General features: G+C 31.8%; 2 protein-coding genes, 1 long non-coding RNA gene and 1 pseudogene across 6 annotated transcripts; all 4 read left to right on the top strand.

Annotated features, from left to right (window-relative positions):
- The first annotated feature begins 954 nt into the window (after positions 1-954).
- LOC111831251 lies at positions 955-5,786 on the top strand. 3 transcript variants are annotated; one of them, XR_002834471.1, is made up of 5 exons: positions 955-1,076; positions 1,225-1,376; positions 1,477-1,580; positions 4,531-4,891; positions 5,380-5,786. It is a non-coding gene; the product is annotated as an uncharacterized LOC111831251 (long non-coding RNA). The 3 variants fall into 3 exon arrangements; XR_002834470.1 differs by lacking the exon at positions 1,225-1,376 and having other exon boundaries at positions 4,756-4,891; XR_002834469.1 differs by lacking the exon at positions 1,225-1,376.
- A 2,865-nt stretch (positions 5,787-8,651) lies between these two features.
- On the top strand, positions 8,652-10,138 carry LOC17889334. Its single transcript, XM_006294977.2, has 3 exons — positions 8,652-8,915; positions 9,494-9,691; positions 9,784-10,138. The coding sequence occupies exons 1-3, from the start codon at positions 8,688-8,690 to the stop codon at positions 9,943-9,945; spliced, it is 588 nt and encodes a 195-aa protein (XP_006295039.1). The 5' UTR covers positions 8,652-8,687; the 3' UTR covers positions 9,946-10,138.
- Positions 10,139-10,860: 722 nt separating this feature from the next.
- Positions 10,861-16,841, top strand: LOC17889529 (nuclear speckle splicing regulatory protein 1). Of its 2 annotated transcripts, XM_023784689.1 has the most exons (6): positions 10,861-10,982; positions 11,387-11,459; positions 14,367-14,562; positions 14,658-14,780; positions 15,532-15,750; positions 16,270-16,841. In XM_023784689.1, exons 3-6 carry the CDS (start codon positions 14,401-14,403, stop codon positions 16,723-16,725), a joined length of 960 nt encoding a protein of 319 aa, XP_023640457.1. In that variant the 5' UTR covers positions 10,861-10,982; positions 11,387-11,459; positions 14,367-14,400; the 3' UTR covers positions 16,726-16,841. The 2 variants fall into 2 exon arrangements, with proteins under 2 accessions (XP_023640457.1, XP_006294624.1); XM_006294562.2 differs by lacking the exon at positions 11,387-11,459.
- A 533-nt stretch (positions 16,842-17,374) lies between these two features.
- LOC17889634 lies at positions 17,375-19,042 on the top strand (annotated as a pseudogene).
- The last annotated feature ends 2,136 nt before the right edge of the window (positions 19,043-21,178 follow it).

The raw sequence follows: 21,178 nt of genomic DNA, 5'->3' as shown, positions 1-21,178 counted from the left end.
GATGCTTTATTCATTAGCTTAGACTCCTTTATATAAGGATTGATACAAGGGGTTATGAGTAAATCCTAATACAATAAGGAAAATATTAAACCTCCTCAACATAGGACAGATCGGGCTTGTGATGGACCGGGCCGGACTGTGCTTGTTATGACAATCCACCATATGATTTATAACAGTTTATATGTTGACAAAAGTTATATATATCGTATATGTTGCAATAGAGTAATAAATGTTGTAAATACTATGGCAAAATTGTCACATAATTTGTCACATATATTTACTATAATTTTGTTGAAAAATAGCCACGGTTCATAATCGTTGAATATTTCTTACAAATTTTGCAAGACTTTTTTATATGTCGTAAAAATATTGCTAATTTGTGATGAAAAATTGCAACTTAGACTTTTGTAGTTAATTGGCAATAAATTTGTAAGAAAATTGCAACATTTCATTTATTATTGCAAAAATATGGCAAAACCTGTTACAAAATTTTGACGAATACGATCATTGCAAAATTATGTTGCAATATCACTATTTCCTTGTAGTGCAAGACCATGATTTGGTTATCCTTAATTGATCAGTAACCCACACTTTCAATGTGAAATGAATTTTTACATCCTTAGCAATAAAAACCTATGGCTTGTTTGTGGCATTTGCTCAATGTGAAAATGTGCAATTCAAAAACTATGTTATTGGAATGTTGTGTTATTCAAGTATCCAGATTTTAACATAATCTTAGAATTGGTAATATAAACTGAAATTTCTACAGAATTTGGGCCTTTAATTGATAATGTATAGGGCCAGTGTTTTATTAAGGATCATGTTTGTTATAAACCTCAATCTAGCCCATACTCTATACGACAATAATGTAGGTGTTTTACTTATTATGCAACTAGGGTTTTAGTTGTTGTATATAATGATCTGAAACTCTCATAATCTCTTCTTTCATTTTCACTTCCGCCGTACTTGCTAGAATGATAAATTTTCAAATGCTTTCACTAGATCAAAAACAATTACTGTGAGAGATTAATCTAAACAAATTAGAGATACCGGAATCGGTTTCACATTCAGTAAAGGTACTTTCATTTGATTTTATGTACTTTCTTATAAATATGTGGATACATTTTATGTTCTTGTTATTGATTATTTGATTATAGATATTTTTTTCTTCCTTTGTTATTTTTGTGTATGTTTGTAATTTATTTGTATTGTTTGGATGTTTAGGCTTTGATTCCAGAATTGTAGTTTAGAAGATGATAAAAGTAAGATCTGGAACAAACTCGTTATATGGCTTTATCATCTTCTTTAGTATTGGTGCTAAATCCTCTGATTTCCCATGGGAATAAAAGAGAAAATCTGCATGGTTAACTATTTGGGTTAAGAAAATAAGATCCCTAACATTTGCTTTCTTATTTCAAATAAGTTATTTGTGTTGATGGATTTGTTATCTAATGTATTTAACTGTTGGATGTGCAGAGATGGTTTTCATTTGATATTTGGATGTCGAGGGATGGTTTTCATTTTAAATCTGCATTTTTCTACATGAAGTTAGGACTTCTTGAAAAGTTTCTTCATTGAAGGTAACTTTAAATCTATATTTGGTTGTTAATTCTCTTAATTATTATATATTTATTTCTTACAATAAAAAATGCTTCTTTTATGTTTATATGAATAAATATGATATTTTAATTGCTCCAGAGAAGATTTATTGATTTAGTTAAAACTCCAAGTAGTGCATGCATAAAATAAAGAGAGAAATTTTGAGAAATACACCCTTTTTGGTATACTCTTTATCAAATATGCCCTTTCATTTTTCAGTTTTAAAAAATAACCCTTTTTAAAGCTGAAAATTATTACATTTTATATGGTTTATAAGTTACTTCTGGATAATAACTTCAGGTGGGATACTCGATCCAAATATTTTTAAAGTTTTAAATGGTTTAAAAAAAATTTTACAAGATTTTTAAGAGGTTTTGAAAATGTATTTATACGATATTTATAAAATATATATATATATTTACATGTTAGAGTGAGTTTAGACCCTAAAAGAGATTGATGATGGTGTATGTAGTTGTTTTCTCTATGGTTACCACAAATAGATAGAGTTAGTCAAAGTGAAACATTAACTATGTATATAATAACCAAGCTTTGCAACTTCATTGTCTCTCACAAAGTCGAAAATATTCAGAAATATCTTAATCATTCTGGTTCATTTGCATCATCTAGAACAATCATCCTACAAAACTTTTGTACTTTTGAATGCAAATTGTATATTACTCCAAACTTACCTTTTGGTTATCAGACTACTTGTCGCTTTGCATCACTTCATTTGCTGACATCTTCAGCTGCTAGACTTCTACACTCACTTGTTCATTCCCACCTTGTACCACCTTCAACAATTGGGCTTCTATACTCACTTGTTCAGTTAACGTTGTTGTCGCCTTCAGCCTTTCAATTTTTGTATGCAGCCGAATTATTTTTACTATACATAACAAAAACATTACTAAAGAACTTGCCAAAAAATCAAAAGAATTAATTAAGATGACGTACCATTACGAGTGGATAAAGCAAAACTCATAATAGGACGTCATCTTAATTACTTCCATTGATTTTTTGGCAAGTTCCTTAGTAAAGTTTTTGTTATGTATAAATTGAACAAAACAATTCGATTGCATACAGAAATCGAATGGCTAAAGGCGACAACACCGCTGACTAAAGAAGTTAGTGTAAAAGTCCGACGGTGGTACAAGCTGGTAACGAACGATTGTGTGTAGAATTTCAGCAGTAGAAGATATCAGCAAGTAACGTGATGGAAAGCCATAACCAGTTTTGATGGATCAAAAATGCATCAAACTGATCCAAACATGCTCCAAGAACTCAACATCAAAGAGTCCAATCGGCGACAGACTAACCCTTTTTTTATGGACAAAACTAATTAAAGGGAGTTAAGCTGACTTTGACAATAATGTGGGATCAAAGATTGAAGTAATATCTAGTTCTTTTTTAAAGTTGTTTTACTTTGTGTAATGTGCATTGTCATATTGAGAGTATAAAAATTTATCAAAATAGTATTGCTCACGAATTATCCAACTTCAAAAGAGTATATAGCTAGATAGATATATATGCCCATGAGGTTTCATACAATATGACAATTTCTTTGTTTTGTTTCATCCAGTCGTTTGCTTTTCAATAAAATTATGTGTTTCGTTTCTCATAGATCAATACTTGCTCATATGTTCAAGTTTTTTAGTATGATTTTTTTTACTTTTTTTCTTTTTTAAGTACAAAATTCAATATTTTATATAAAAATCCAAATTATTATATTATGCTTCAATGTATTGTAAACATTGTTAAAATTACATAGTATAAAACTTAACTAAATCAGTTTGCTCCGTCATATCTTATATTTATATTGTTGAAAATAGTATAATAAAGTTTTAATCCATTTTAAAAATATGAGATTCAAATTCATCTCGTCATACAACACGTGTATAAATGTTCTTTTTAAAAACAAAAAAAAATTGTAATAATTGATTCCATAGCTAGTTATTTTGCATAATAACTTATCATCATTTGAAATCAAGAGTATATCTTTTTTAGTAAGACCAATGTGCGAGAAGAGACAACCCACTTTTTTAAAAAAATTGATTTAAATTTTAAAATATTCATTAAAGACTTAAAAAAATTAAATATTAAAATATGTAAAGGTTTTTAAAAGTTTTAAATTTCTCAAATAAAAAATCGGATTAAACCGAATAATATGTTTAAATTTGGACTGAGAAATCAAGTTTTCTGCTTATTTGTAGTTAGAAGCATATTAGCCCAATTTATAATGTTTCTGAATCATTGTATAAAAGTTTCTACCAGACGTGGGAAGTAATATACGTCCGTTTAAAAATATTCAAATTGCAACATATGTGAAAAATGGATTTTTATTATACATATGTTTGATGTAATAAAATGAATTTAAAAATAAATAAAAGATCATATAAATATGAAAGGAGAGAAGAAAATTAAAAATTAGAAAATGATATTAGAAAATAATGTTTCCCTTTTTTTGTTTTTTTCAAAAAGGCAAGTTTCCTTACTAACTAATTAAGTAATTTATGTTTCTTTTTTCTTTTTTAACTTAATATTAGCATGAAAGTTATAAGTTGTAACAAAATATTTTCAGTAAAGTGGTTTACGTTTAAATAGTCTGGTTAAGTGTTAAATCCGTTTAGGAGAGCCCTAATTTTGACATAAGTCTCGAGAGCAGTCACATTCTTCTCGCTTTTTGGCTCGTGTTCAGAAATGTTGAGTGTCGACCCACACCAAGGGTGTGGTGTCAATCTACACCAACAAAATTAGGTTAGGCGGTTTAATTTTTAAATCTTCGGTTCAGCTTAATTTTGGGTTTTGGAAGCAACCCTAGGATGACTTAAAGGCTCGATCAACTGTTTTCTTCTTCATTTAGGTGTTTTCTCGTTTCTTGAAAGTGGAGAAAAAAGAACAGAAAGTGAGAGTTGATCCAAAGTTTGGTTTTCAAAGGTTTGTGGAGTAATGTGGCCTGTTCTTGGGAGTTTTAGCAAAGAGAAGGAGAGTTTCGTGGCTGTGAGTATTAGGAGGGTTCTTTCCAATTAGGATGTGATTGCAGTAAGGCTTATTTGAGCAGTTTGGTCATTGTTTTCTGTGATTTCATTATTAATTTGGTTTATTCCTTTGTTTGTGTGATTGTTTTTATGTATTGGTGCATCTGTACGACCTTCTAAAAAGACATCATCGTTCCTGGAGTGCAAAAAAATGGAGATCCGTCAAGGAGAAGTGACTGGAGTGATGTTAGGGTATCGATGTCGATCGACACCAATCAGCTATGTCGCGAGGATGGTCGCGAGTGACAATCGACACAATGGTGAGTGTCAATCAACACTACGCGTCAATTAAGGTTTCAGGCGCGAGTGTCGACCGACATCAGTCCTCCGTAGGCGATTGAGTTTATTGTTTGATGTTTTTTTACTTGATTTACCTGAATGTGATTTGTATCGCTCTTGTTTATAGCCAAGTTGTTGGGATGATTGCCTCCCTAAGTATTTCTGGCAATACTTATGCATATCTTGTTTGTGATGCAAGTAAAGGCAAAGGGTGACCATGGAATTAAGGCAAGGAGAGAAGAATGATATTGGCACTCGTTGGATGTTTTGATTATTCTAAGACATTGTTAAGTTGTTAGGTTTTGGAACTTAGAAGCATGTTAGGATGACTATGCTATTTTGGGTAGTTGTTGGTTCTTTAACATTGGTTTATTGGATTAACATCTCTAATTGATCTTCTGCAGGTTGTTTGACTGATTTAATCTGGTTTAGTCAGTTTAATCTGGTTTAATAGTTTAATCTATTTCAGTGTGCTAGGTAGTGAGTATGGGACCATTAACTGGCGAATTAAAAAAAAACAAAGGGATCGTATCTTTACAATGAGGCTTAAGGAGAGGTTGTAGAGGGTCTCCTAGAGGTTGATGTGGCAGTTCTTGGGTTTTGAAGAAAGAGTTTGTTGATTTCGTGGTTATGGGTGTAAAGAGAGGTTGTTATGGTTCTCTTCTTCTCTGTCCTTGTCTTTCAATCAATCCAAATCAGAGGTAACTGCATGACCATGGCTGATCTGAGTATATTGAACATTCTGATGTGTGTTTGATCGGTGTGGATGGTTAGATTTTGTGTTGTAAAGTTTAAAAGTAATCTCTAAACCCTTCATATTCTAAATCGATTTTATGCGTATGATATTTTTAAGTAATCATATGATTGATTAGTTTACTTGTTGGGTTTAACGTTAACAAGGGGTCTTATTTGCTTGAACCCTAGACTTGGACGAGTTTGATCTCATATCAAGCACATACCACTTGTAGTTCGAAGATGGTCTCTGCATTGGTTTGGAACAAGAAATAATTAATACTTTGATTCTACATTTTTTTTTCACTCTTGCTCTACTTTTTCTATATAATTCAATCAAACCTTATTATATTATATTAGATGATGCATTTTATTGTAAAAAATGATTTTTTAATTCTTCTTTTTGCTCATCGTCACTTTTATTAATTTAATTTCAATAGAATATATTTAAAAATATATATAAAAAAAAAGAACATAACTATAGAATAAAACCAATTAAATTTATCAACATTCCCACAAAAAGTAAACTTCTAATAGAAAACTACATTAATATTAATTTTTATATATATATATATATATATATATATATGTATATATATCATTTTATCAAAGAAGACAAAGACAAATCTCAAGACAAATCTTCTTGCCAACAAATCATTTCACTAAAAAAGAAATTTTTTTACTAGTTGATATAACTTTTATGAGTGGTAATGCATAACAACTTTTACATATAAACATTTTATTTAAAAAATAGCTTTCAACTGCCATATATATATATATGGCAACCTGTTCAATTTAATTTGCAAATGAAACTAGACTGAGATTATTAACCAAACTGATATTTTGGATATTTGGTTTGCTTTTGGTTATGGCTACTGAACCGATCAACAACAACAAAATATCAGAAAATCAAAATACTTTGGCTCGGTTATCAGTTAACCAAATTTTAATTTTTAATTCTGATTTTTCTTTTAAAAACATATAAACAAATCCAAAATAATAACTGAAAGCCAACAAAACCAAATTAACCGAATCCAAAATAATTGAAATAAACGAACTACACAAAACCAAATTTTAATTTTAATTTTAGTTTGGTTTTCAAATTTCATTGAACAAAACCGAACTCCTAAAATAACCGAACTACATAAAATAACCGAATCCAAAATAATCGATATATTTTTTTAAAAAAAAAAAACAAAAAAGACCTCAAAATTATCCCTAAATAACCAAAAACGAATTTCTTCTCAAAACCAAATTCAGTTAATTTCGGTGAAATTTGAAAACCGAATTAAACTGAAAGCCAACAAAACCAAACCGGCTAAGTTCAACAACATTTTCAAAACTAAGAAAAAAAAAACCAAAAAATCCGAAATAACCGAATATGAAACTGATTCATGCTAAGACAGGGGAATTATGGCTCTTATGGGTGGCGTTCTATACAAGAGGGGCAAGGCTCTCCTTCATCAAGGGGCTTCGGTGCGTATTGGTAAATGGTAAATCAACAAAACATCTGGTCTGATCCTTGGCTCCCTTCTCTTCCTCCTAGTCCAGCTTCTGGCCCAGTAATTGATCCTACTATATATGACTATTGCTGATCTGTGGTTAGAAAATAAGATAGATTGGGATAAAAGTGGTAATGTTTTGTCTTCAGGTTGCGCTAGGCTTCCTCCTTCGAATTCCTCTCTTCAAGCGGAAGCGTTCGGCTTCCTTCATGTTCTGCAAATCGCTTGAATGCATGGTTACAGACATGTTTGGTTTGAAGGAGATAACAAAGAACTAAACTAATTTGATTCATTCAGGTGGTGATCATAATCATATTGGTACTTTACTTATTGACATACGATACTGGATGATGAAGCTTCCCTACTTGCTCTCTTGCTCATGTTCGAAGGGATCAAAATGCTGATGCCGACAAGTTAGCACAAAGGGCTTTTCCTTCTAATTCTTTGTTCCAAACTTTTACAGTACCACCTCTGTGGCTTATTAACTATTTGTATTAGCCCTGGGCACGAAGCGGATATTCGGAAAATTTGTGATATTTGTGATTTGCTTCGCTTCGACCGAATAGTTGATTTTGCTATTTGCTTCGCTTCGTAAATTTTCGAGTATTCGGAACTTCGAATATTCGAATATTTTTCGTAATATTTGCGAATTACTTGCTTCGCTTCGCTTCGACCATCTTTTTTTTTTTTTTAAACTAAAAACATATAGTACACAAATATAAAGTGCAAAATATAAGATATTAGAGGTTCTTGTTTGACATGTTTTCAAAATAAGAAGAAAATGTAACCACCGTCCATAGAATTCTCACATTTTATTTTTAATATTGATTTTTCTAATAAAATTTTATTTGCTTAAGAACAACATTTAGCAAAAAAAACCAAAAGGACCAAAATATAATAATTTGAATAATAAGCCTATAAGATATATATCCAAATCTATAAATACACATATATTATATATATTATAAAATAATTTATATTAATACATATATATAAATAAACGAAGCGAAGCGGATATTCGGCACTAAGAAAATCAATATTTGTTATTTGCTTCGGTTTTTACGAATACTACATTTTCATATTTGCTGCGGTTCAATATCTTATACATATTTGAATTTTTCGAATCGAATCGAAACGAACCGAATCTAACGAATATTTTGCCCAGGGCTAATTTGTATGACACAGTTTGATTTTAATATAAGAGCAAGGCGTTAAAAAGAAGAAAAAAATGAAACTGAAAAAAAATTGAAATTATTCTCAATCAACCTCTTGTAATATTTTTTCATTTTACAAATTTTATTCTCTCGAAATCTCAATACGTACGTGAGAGACGACTTGGCCTGCATTTAAGCCATACGTATGTTGTGTGTATCAAAAACCAAAACAACCTCATCCTCACTTAATTTTTATTAACCCATGAAATGATTAAAAAATAAATATATTAATTTAACTAAATAATTGTGTTAAAAAAAAAAAAAATTAGAAAAAGGTGAAAAGATTTGGTTTTTCTATCTTCTTGTGACTGACGAAGGAAGAAAAAACAATGGCGATGCTTCTACAAGTTCCTCCTTCTTCTTCTTCTACCTTGTTGAACACCACAAACCCTAAAATCAGATTCTTCTACTCTTCAATTCGAGTTTCTTCAACGAGATTCAGATGCAGAGCCGTTCGCGAGAAGGCCGAAGAGGTTGAGAAGAAGAACGTTTCTTCTTCTTCTTCCTCTGCTGAGGAAGTTACCAAGAAATATGGACTTGAAGTTGGTTTATGGAAGGTCTTCTTTCTTCCTCTTCAATTTCATTCTCAAGTTGTTGTTAATTCGTAATCTTGATTGTATAAGTTTGAAATTGATGGTTCTGTCTCCAAATTTTGGGATTTGTAGATTGCTGTAGAAGCTTTTTAAGTGTAGTAAATTTGGTGTTTTTGGATGAATATATAAGCAGATATGATTGTTTCTGAGTTCAATGATAGGTTTGATTTAGACAAATTTTGGTGGGTTTTGAAGCTGTGGAGGAAGCTTTAGGTGTACTAATTGTTGTTTGTGAGTTCAGTGATAGGCTGATTTAGACAATTTTTTGTGGATTTTGAAGTAGTGTAAGCTTTTAAAGGAACTAAATTGGTGTTTGGGATGAATAGTGTGAGCCGATATGATCGTTTCTGAGTTAAAAGATAGTGATTTAGACTAGTTTTGGTAGTTGTAAAAGCTCTGTGTTCTAAATTGGTGTTTGGGGTGAGTAGTGTGAGCAGATATGATTGTTTCTGAGTTAATTGATTGGCTGATTTAGACTAGTTTTGGTTGTTGTAGAAGCTTTTGTTTACTAAACTGGTGTTGTGGATGAACATGTGATTTAGATATTGAGCTCTAAAGATGAAGAAGGAGTTGATGGAGAGAATAAGAAGAAGAAGTCAAAGACAGATGAGGCTAAAGAGTTGCTAGCTAAGTATGGAGGTGCTTATCTCGCCACGTCAATTACTCTTTCACTCATTTCGTTTTCTCTGTGCTATGTCCTTGTCACTTCCGGTGTTGATGTTCAAGCTCTTCTTCTCAAGGTTTCTTTCACTTCTTGATCATACTAAGTTTTATGTTTTGTTTTTTTCCCTTGTGGATTGAGTGAAGCTGATTTCGATGTTTTTGTTTCAAGGTTGGGATTTCGACTAATGAGACAGGAGAGAAAGTAGGAGCCTTTGCTTTGGCTTATGCAGCGCATAAAGCTGCATCCCCGATAAGGTTTCCGCCTACCGTGGCTTTGACTCCTATTGTAGCCAACTGGATTGGGAAGAAAGTGGACAAAGAAAATGAATAGTATAGCTTATTTTGGAGGTATTGAAATGTAGATGTTATACATATTATAACCACCATACCAAATCATACACATTTGGAACATTCTTGAATCTTAACTTTTCTACTTTCTATGTAATATGATGATGAGTTAGAAAAGATACAGAACCAAAGTGTGGTAGAATACAAGTTGTGAAGTATAGCTTTAGACTTGTCCATTTGAGATCTCTTGTTGGTAGTAGATTATGACTTTACCCTTCACCTATCTGTACACAGCTGACTAGAGGGTTGTTAATCTTACATTCTTACCCATACCAAACTGATACAAACCAAACAAGAAAACCGAATTTTAATAAATTTGATATTTGGAGAAGGTAGCTTGCACGGTATATCGTTTAGGATATGATCAGTTGAGGTTAGTGAATAAAATTTGTAGGAAGATTCAGATAGATGAATATGTGACGAAGCTGAAATTGAGTTACATTCCAATGGTTGTATTAATTGACACAAAATCATATATTTATGATGATGAGGATCAAGAATTCAACTTGTGTCTTGGTTCGGGTATATGCGAAGATGCATAAATGCTCCGGGACTACCTTTAGTACAAGATACAAAATGAGAGACATATCACAATTAGTTGCATCCTTTTGCATGAAGATTTTCCGGGTCAATTTGAGACACCAAGATTATAGCGAAAGTGGTGGTCAAGATCAAAGCCAAGATTATGTGTTTGTACTTTGTACTATGTATAAAATTAAAACTTTTGATTGATATTATATAGGGTGGGCCTTTTTATATGGGTTGGGCCTGTTATTAACCTCAATATAACTAGTATTCTAAACGACAGTAGTACATGTATTTTATTTGTTATCCAACTAGGGTTTTCGTGATTCTATATAAGGTTTTGAAATTATCATAATCTCTTCTTTCATTTTCGTTTCCGCCGCAGTTCCCAGAATAATAAAATTTCAAATCCTTTGTATAGATTAAAAACTATTTGTGTGGGAGATTAATTGAAACAAAGAAGAGATTTCGAGTTCGGATACACATTCACTAAAGGTATGTTCATTTGATTTTTATGTTTGATTATCAGAGACGTGAATAAAGTTTTGTGTTCTAGTTATCAATTTATGGATTTTTGTTTTCCTTATTCGATTATTTGTCTGTTATGTTGTATATTATTTGTATTATTCGTTATTTGGCTGAGATTCATGAATATATAGTACAAATGTTAAGAAAATTAGGTTATATACAGATTTATACTATAGATCTACTACCATCTCATTGAACTGATAATGAGAATTGGAGCTTTATAAAAAAGTAGTATCACTACCACAAATCCTTTGATTCACTAGGGGAATAAAGTAGCAAATCTTCATGCTTACATATTTTTGTTTAGAGACAATAATTTTTCAATGTCTTTTTATTATTATTTTTTTCTTATTTAATTGTTTAATGTTTAGGGACATATTTATTTGGATACATATCCATATTTATACATGAAGTTCCAAAGCTTGCAAATTTTCTTCATCGAAGGTAACTTTAAATCTATGTTTGGTTGTTGATTGTCAACTACCGTATATTCATTTTAGATTGAATTCTTTTGTTCAATAGGAATATATATGAGATTTGATGCTTCAAAGAAGATATATTAACACCAATTAAAAATTCTCGTGATGTACTTATAAAAAAATTATATTTCAAATTATTCATTCAAGATAGAAATAATCTCTTACTTAGAGTGTCTTATATAGTAATATGGAATGTAAAAATAAAATACTTAACAAACAAAGATTTCATTAAAATGGAAGTAAGAAATTTTTGAAATCTTATAAAAATAAAATAGCAAATTAGTTCATAGAGAAAAAAAAACACATTATGATCCATTCACTCTAAGAAAAATAATTAATAAATGTAATATATAATTATTATCCTTTATATATGGAGGATAGTCTTATTTGATCTTCGAGTTCTGTTTAAAGCATATTATAAAGAAAAACTAAACACAACCATAAAATTTCTAACTTGTAATTCAAGGGCCCAAACTTGTAAGCTAAACAACTGTGTCATAATTCCTAATACTTAAAGACCAATTTTTAAACAATGTCTATAAAAGTATAAATTTTTGAGTTGTCGCCCTTAAAAAATATTTCACTAATTCCATTTCAACTCTTGCCACAATATTCTTCACCTCTAGTATAATGTGATGAAAAATACTATGGTAAAAGTTGAAATTCAATCAGGGGAAAATAGTTTTGAAGGATCACAACTCATAAAATTTATGAATTTAACAATGATGAAAATTTTGTCCTTATGAATTAAGACTTTATGGCAAAGGTATATAGTTTGTCTTCTAAGTTTAGGCTCTTAAATACAGCTTTTAGCGTTGTGTCTATCTCGTATTGTGAAAGTATGAATGGTTAGCTGATTAGTACTGCTTAAAATTTAATTCTGAAAAAAAAAATCATCTCTTTACTGAAAAATATGTTATTGAAGAGGATCAATGATTGTGTAAGCTTTGTTTTAGCAACCCAGTTTATGTTTTTGGGTTGCTAAAACATAGCTTACAACATCTATTGATCCTCAAAAAAAATATTTTTCAGTAAGCATAGATAATCTGAATTTTTGCTTTTACTAATTCAGCATATATCTAGATTTGTTTCTTCCGAGAAAAAGTATGTAGCTATCAACACATTTGATAAGTAGGTTTAAATAATAAATATTTAGTTAATTATATTTTACCATACATAGTGTGGATCTTTATTTGTTTATATAAACTTAATAATCTATTTTTGACATGTGTCATAATTTAATTAATTGAATGATTAAATTGTACTATATATATCACTAATTAAAATGTTGACATGTGTTAGAGGTTGTGGTTAAGTTGATTAAACAATTTGTGGTGATGTGATACCGTTTTATTTTGTGGTTATGCAAGAAGCTCTCATGCTTAATGCTTATTAAGAATGACGAAGAGGATGACAAATGTTGGTAATATAAAGGTTGAAGGAGTTAATTTTGTAAATAATAGTTTTTGACAATTTGTGGGTTAAAGGGAACATAAGTGTGGCCAAATTTTGTAATAAATAAATGTTAAAGATTAAATTTTGTAACTTAAAACTGAATTTTTTGATTTATTTGAAAATTTCAAAATTTAAAATTCAAAATTTAAATTCAAAATCAATATAAAAATTGTTAAAAAAACAATAACAATATAAAAAATACTATATGTATCAAATCTGTTATTGCGGGACCTATCCAACGAATTTATGCTATTTTATATATTTACTATCTCATTCTTATTAATGTAATTCTCATATTTCAACTACTATATTATTCTCCAATCTAACACATCATTACTCGTTAAAAGCCTTTAGTACAACATAATCCTCATATTTCAATTACTATATAATTCTCCAATCTAACACATCATTACTCGTTAAAAGTCTTTGATCATTTCATTATACAAATCATGCAAGAGAGGCTATACTCTGATGAGAGACCACAACCATCGCAGAAGGAGATGTTTCTTTAACCATTTCTCACTCTCGACTCTTAAGCTTTTGTTCTCACGTGCAAACAATTCATCAGTGTGAAGACTAAACCGTTTTCGAGTGTTCGATGAGAAGGTGGAACCAAATCTTTGATAGTGTTTGGCCTCTAAATCTGTTATGAAGTTCACGAAATCCGTATAAAAAGCGTGAAACCTAGAATCATCGGGCAACTCCCGTGCATGTACTAGAGGTTGTTATTGGTTTATTGATTTGTAAATCCATATAGGATTTGTGAATCTTTATTATTTATGAAATCAAAACACATGAATTTTGAAATAACATGTTTTATCTTTGGATTTGAATCTTACACTATCAAATTCTTTCAAATCCAATTAAAACATACTGCGGATTTTAAAATACAAAAAACAAATCAGTAAACAAATAACATAGGATTTTAACTAGTATTTATAAATCATAAACCAATAACACATAATTTTGATAGTTATTTTAAAATCAATGATTGAATAATATATGATTTTTGTTTGGATTTCTAAATGCATTAAACTCCTTGAACCAATAACTCCCTAAACCTTAAATTGTATACACTTCCCACATTAAACTCTATCACAAAATGGTTAGAGTTTGCAGATCTGATCTATAGGCCTCATAACAGTTTATCGGCCCATTATAGTATTGGGCCGTAACGTTATGGTCTCCTCTATTGCTTTTGCTTGATCCACCCCCTCCCCCTTTCCTTCATCGTCACTTTAGTTTCTCGATTTCTTTTACTTTCTTCCATGGCACGATCAATTTTTTGAAATTGTAACCCTAATTCTAATTGATTCTACAGCGAATCGACCAAGCTTTTTAATTAGGGTTTTTCTCCCCAGAATCTGCGGAAAGCAGGATTTGCCCTAATTTCCCGAATTCTCAATCGATTTCGCAGAGACATTGGTTGGTTCGTGGAAGAGAAATCGAAGATGAAGAAGTACGGATTACAAATCAGAGCTCCTACCCAGAAAAAGCAATCATCATCTCGACCACCACTACGACCCGCTGCTTCGATATTTGGTGAAGATGAAGATCACGATGTCGAGAAGGAGATTTCTCGACAAGCTTCAAAGACTAAAGCTCTTAAAGAAGTAAAGCTTTTCTTTTTCTAATTCATTATTCTGACTCTGTTCTGTTTTTTTGTTCTCTTCATTAGTTGATTTGGGTGTTTTTGTGTTTGGTTTAGATTGAGGAGCAGCATAAGAAAGCTTTAGAGGAGGATCCTTCTGCTTTTGCATATGATGAAGTTTATGATGACATGAAACAAAAGGCTGTTCTTCCTCGAATACAAGATCGTCAAGAGCGTCAGGTAATTGCAATGTTTATGTGTTTTGCTATAGGCTTGAAGCTTGTACATAGCTTAGAGAATCCAAATCTTTGTTTCCATGTGGTCATCTAAGAATCTAAGATCGAAATATAGAAACCCTGATGCTTGTCCCACTCCCTTTAGAAACCACCAAAATCTTGAGAAGAAACACATCCTGTAATACCCTAAAATGCTAAAGCGTAGATACTTTGTTTAGGTAGAGGAGGAAACCTTTGATACACTCACATCTAATAGTTTCGTATAGTGTTGCATTAGCAGTAGGTGTTACACTTTTAGTAGATTTCAGCATGATTAAGAGCGTCAGGTAAATTGCTTATCTCTGGCTCTGGGGAACAGTATTTGCAATGTTATGTGTTTGCTATAGACTTGAAGCTTGTACCTAGCTTAGAGAATCCAAAACTTTGTTTGCATGTTGTTAAGAGTAATATACGATCTGTGGTCATCCAAGATTGAAGTATAGAAACCATGTGCTTATGGAGTTACAAAGAACCTAGCTTGTCCCACTCCCTTTAGAGACCACCAAAATCTTGAGAAGAGACGCATCCTGCAATACCCTGAAAGTCTAAAGCTTAGATACTTTGTTTTAGTTAGGTAGAATTGAAATATATGATCCCCTCACATATAATAGTTTCTTACAGTGTTTCATTAGCAATAGTTGTTACACTTTTAGTAGATTTCAGCGTGATTTAAGTTGTTTTGCTTATGCCTTGTTTACATTGTTTTGTAATTGCAGCCAAGGTATATCCAGAATTTGATGAAACAGGCAGAACGTAGAAACAAAGAACATGAAATAGTTTATGAGCGAAAGCTTGCGAAGGAGAGGGAAAAAGATGAACATCTTTTTTCAGATAAAGAAAAGTTTGTAACCGGTGCTTATAAAAGGAAACTCGAGGAACAGAAGAAATGGCTGGCAGAAGAAAGGTTGCGTGAACTTCGAGAGGAAAGAGATGATGTACGTTATGCTTCCTCTTTCATTATATATCATGTTTGTATTTCTATCTCACTGGCTTACTAAACTAGTGGTCACCAGGATATCCAGAGTCTTAGTTTTGTCCTTAAGTAGCTCTTGGTTAGGAACTGTTTCAAGGTAGTTTAAATTATGGCAAAATTTTCTTCTTAGAATCTTGTTACTGGTTGTGGCTTTTAGTGCATGATGGGTGGGTTTAGAAATCACTTAATTGTCTCAGGGTTTGTGAACTGAGTCAAGTTAGTTTTGTCGATCCCTGCTTTGGTCTCTGGTTTGATGGTTGCACGTGCTAATGCTTGATCACAATCTTTTATTCGTACCACCTTATTGCACGTCGTGACCGCCAGTACATGATGGGTGGGTCTAGAAATAACTTTCTTGTCTCTGTATATCTTAGCAATGGGGAGAAAATATAGGCATTTAGCTTTGATGAAATTTTAACTGATTTGTATTTATAGCTATAACTCATGTCAACTCTTTTCCTTGGTTTTCATCTTCTGTTAGGTTACAAAGAAGAAGGACTTGAGTGATTTCTACTTCAACATTGGAAAAAATGTGGCATTTGGAGCTCGAGATATCGAAGCTAAAGAGGCAGAGATGCTCGAGGAACAAAGAAACGCAGAGAAGCTTGAGGAACAAAGAGAGGCAGAAAAGCTCGGAGAGCGGAGAAAAGAAGAAACAAGCAAAGAGAGAAAAAGGAAATCACCAGAGAAGGAAGAGACTCCTGAATCTGGAGATATTAGATCAAGTCGAACGAAAAGTATTGAACCACAAGAAGCAGAGCAAGCAGTTTCTGAAAAGAAGATGGGTTCAGGTGATACAGAAGAGAGACACTCATCAATCGAAGAGGCACCAAAAGAAGTGCAGAAAGCTAGTAACGACCCCAAGAAAAGAGAGGATGCGGTTGCTGCTGCGAAACAACGGTTCTTAGCCCGTAAGAAGGCAAAGCTTGAAGAATAATTGTGCTGTTGCAACTTGGAAGATTTCAATCCAACGTTACTCTTTGGTGAACTCGTCTCTCTTGCTGATATCCACCACCTCTGTTTTATTAATGTAACTTTTCAAGATAACGCTTCTTAGGTCCTTTTTTTTTTAATTAAACAAAATGTCCTAAAAAGTTAAATTGAATAGTAAATAAGGAAAAAACCTAAATAAGGAAAAGTTGGAACTTGATAGATTAATTATAAAGAAAGTCCCAACACAAGTTGAAAAGGGTTTTAAGCTGTGTTTCTTCTCGACAAATTGTTTTGAACAGAGAAACAATTCTGATTAACTCTTACATAGAGGAGATGAGACCCTCGGCGTTAACTTTTAGTGCAAGATTCGATCCTTCAACCCCATTAGGGTTTTTGGATAAAGCCCTTGACTTTATCGAGAAACAGAGCAATTTCCTTAGGAAAGACACGGCTGAGAAAGAGATCACCGACGCTGTTACAGCCGCGAAGGAGAGGTTGAAGAAGGAGGTGGAGAAAGTGAGACCCACGACGGTGCCGTTTAATACAAGTTTTGATCCTACAAACCCATTAGGGTTTCTAGAAAAAGCGTTCGACTTTATTGGGAAAGAGAGTAATTTTCTAAGGAAAGACAAAGCTGAGAAAGAGATCATCACTGCTGTTATGGCCGCTAAGGAGAGGTTAAAGGAAACAGAGAAGAAGAGTGTGAATCTTAAGAAGTACGGACTGCAAATTAGGGTTCCTTCTCAGAAAAAACAGTCATCGTCTCGACCACCACTTAGAACTGCTTCAATATTTGGTGAAGACGATGAAGACAACGATGTAGAGAAGGAGATTTCTCGACAAGCTTCAAAGACCAAGGCTCTTAAAAAGGTATGTTTACGGTTTGTCCTAATTATACTGACTCTGTTTTATTATGTATCCTTCAAGTTTATTTTCTAAGTGTTTTGAATGTGTTTGATGTAGATTGATGAGCAGCATAAGAAAGCTTTGGATGAGGACGCTTCAGCTTTTTCATACGATGAAGTTTATGATGACATTAAACATGAAACTCTTCTTCCACGAATCCAAGATCGCGAAGAGCACAAGGTAATCTACTCTCTTACTCTTAATACAGTTTCTTATGGTGTTACATTCTCTATAGTATTTTTTGCTTTATATATATCTCATTTGATTTACTCTTTTGGTTTTTCAATTGCAGCCAAGATATATCCAGCATTTGATGAAACAGACAGAACGTAGAAAGAAAGAACATGAGATAGTTTACGAGAGAAAGCTTGCGAAAGAGAGGGCGAAAGACGAACATCTTTACTCGGATAAAGAAAAGTTTGTAACTGGTTCATATAAAAGAAAACTAGAGGAACAAAAGAAATGGCTAGCCGAAGAAAGATTGCGCGAAATTCGAGAGGAGAAAGATGATGTAAGTCATATTTTGTGTCTATCCTAAACGTAACTAGTGCTTTTCTAGGATCCTAGTTTATGTTCTTTTCTTCTTATAACCTTGCTGGTGTGTAGAAGTCATTTGGCTTCTATTGCTTTTTAACTCGTATCAGCTCTTTAACTTTGTTTTTTCATCTCTTGTAGGTTATAAAGAAGAAAGACTTGAGTGATTTCTACTTCAACATTGGAAAAAATGTGGCGTTTGGAGCTCGAGATATCGAAGCTAAAGAGGCAGAGATGCTTGAGGAACAAAGAAATGCAGAGAAGCTTTGGTGGATTATTAACTGATTTTGTTACTATGGCTTTTTTTAATAACTTATATCAGCTCTTTAATTTTTTTTTCATCTCTTGTCGGTTACAAAGAAGAAAGACTTGAGTGATTTCTACTTCAACATTGGAAAAAATGTGGCATTTGGAGCTCGAGATAATGAAGCTAGAGAGGCAGAGACGTTTGAGGACCCGAGAAAAGAAGGGAAAAGGAATGAGAAGAAGAGACAATCACCTGAAAACGAAGTGTTGCCTGAATCTGGAGACATTGGATCAAGTTGTAAGAAAAGTGTTGAACCACAAGCAGGGCAAACAACACCTATGAAGAAGATGGATTCAGAGAGAGTCTCAACAATCAAAGAGGCAGCAAAAGAAGTGCCAAAAGCCAGTACCGAGGATGCGATAGCGGCTGCTAAAGAACGGTTCTTGGCTCGTAAGAAGGCAAAGATAGAAGAATCGTAGTGCAACATTGTAGATTTCAGTTAAACACTGATTACTTATTAAACTACAGATGAATTACAGTTTCACCAAAATGTTATATAGACCAACTTCGATGTATTCGGTCTTGTATGTCTTACATTTGGTAATCAAAATTGCACTAGATTCACAAATTTGTAAAATAGACGGTGTACAAATATCATAACAAAAAGTAAGAAAAATAAAGATTCCAAGAATTTTCCAATATTAAAAATGTAGTTTCCTCAAAGTATCATGTTATTAAAAAAAATGGCCATATCTCAAAACTCCCATATATGTGTTTTGTATGAAAGAAAGTTCAAAATTTTGGATGTAGAAAGTGATGAGAGAAAGTTCACAAATTTTGTAGACGAGAGAAAGGACGATGAACAGATTGTGCATACCATATCAAAAAGTAAGTAGTAAAAGAGAAAATGGTTTTCGTATGAGGAGATCAAAAATCTTGTTTATCTCGTGGGCCTAACCGGAGATCTAGTTGTTCTCCTTCTTCAACTCTTCTTTCCAGGGCCGGCCCTATGATAAGGCAAGTAAAGCATGAGTTTTAGGCCACATTGATTTCAGTAAATTATCAAGGCCACATTTTTTTTTTTATATAGGTTTTATTATGGTTAATACTCCTATAGTCCTATATATTATTAATTAATATATACTTCATTATCATCTGTTTAGTGTCAGATTCTTTTATTACTTGAACTTACGTGGCCTCCATATATAATATCGTGGCTTTCTTTCATCAAATGATTACAGTCCAGTTCGTTTTTTTTCTAATTGTCTTAGTTTCTTTTAGTTTTAGTTATTATCTTCAAAAACCTATAGTATTACAAAAAAAACTTGGAAGAAATCTCCACTTCTTAGTATCCAACGAATTTCACTGGAAAATTTATAAAATGTTAGCGTATAAAATTATCTTTCATCATATACAAGCACATTGAGTTATAATATAGTTTCAACATATGTTTTTGGGAAATAAATTCGGATCATATTGATTCTAAAAAGAAGTATATATATATAAAGGCCACATTTTTAAAAATGCTTTAGGCCTACGATGATCTAGGACCAGCCCTGCTTCTTTCATTCCTTAAATTTTTTCGGTCATTTTGTCCTCGGATTTAATCTGTTGTTTTACTTTATAATTATCCATTAAGCTAATATATGTTGGATAATAGCCTTCATTCTTTACATTAAATGTTGCAGAGAATATCCCATTTGACAATTTTTTTTTGCAAATATAAGCCACTGAAACAAAACAAAGCATCTGAGAGGGTATTCTTGTCATTTTGCCTACCTAATATGGCATCGCAGAAAATACTTTGGGAAAAATGGCATTTTTAATTTTTTGAGTTTCAAAAAGGACAGAGAAAAAAATTCCCAAAATTAATGCGCATTTATTACAAAAATATTTATTTGATTTTTAAAAAAACATTATGTTGGAGGAAAGCTTTGAACACGGATTATATTGACACAAAAGCAACTATACATGGATTGTATGATGGGATGGGTTTGAATCGATATTACTAAAAATTATTAATCTTATAATTCAAAACAGGTTAAAACTTCATCATACTATTTTTTAATAACACCAATATAAGACATGTCCAATTGAACTGATTTAATTAAGTTTGATATTATTCTGTTTTTAATGATTTAAAAAAAAAATCCAGCATAATAGAAAAAAAATTGAGTCTAAGAATAAAAAAATAAAAAATTTGTCCCGCAGCGAATAATAATTTTATGTTTTAGTATTTAAATAAAGTTTGTGTGCTAGTTTTGGAAAATGAGAGAGTGTATGATAAATGTGGAAGAAAATTTAAAATTTATAAAATAATTTATAAAAAAAAAATTAGAAAAGATATTTTCTATGACCAAAAAAGAAAAAAAAATATTTTTCAAAATGTAAAATTTCCAAAAAGATATTTTTCCAAAAACACAAATATATTTTTCAAAATGTAAAATTGAGATTCAACTCTTTTACTGAGAAACATAATCACACCTTTGTTTCTCACCTTGGGCCTCGAATTGCAAAGAGAAAATTGTGTTTATTTGGGTTATTTAGAAATTAGGGCTTAATTGTGTGATTTGGGAATTTTTCGATTTTTTGATTCACAGACAAAACGCTTGTTTATAAATAACGAATGGAGTTTAGTTATTTCGGTTTATGATTCTACGATATATGTAAATTGGTTTGGTTAATTAAATTTGATATTCCTATTTAAAATAGTCAAACAAAACTACATTATTTATTCAGTTAGGCAAAGTTTAAATAACAAAGGGTTTAA

Source organism: Capsella rubella, unplaced genomic scaffold, assembly GCF_000375325.1.
Source record: "Capsella rubella cultivar Monte Gargano unplaced genomic scaffold, Caprub1_0 scaffold_4, whole genome shotgun sequence".
Taxonomy (NCBI): Eukaryota; Viridiplantae; Streptophyta; class Magnoliopsida; order Brassicales; family Brassicaceae; genus Capsella; species Capsella rubella.
This window is presented reverse-complemented; position numbering and strand designations above follow the sequence as displayed.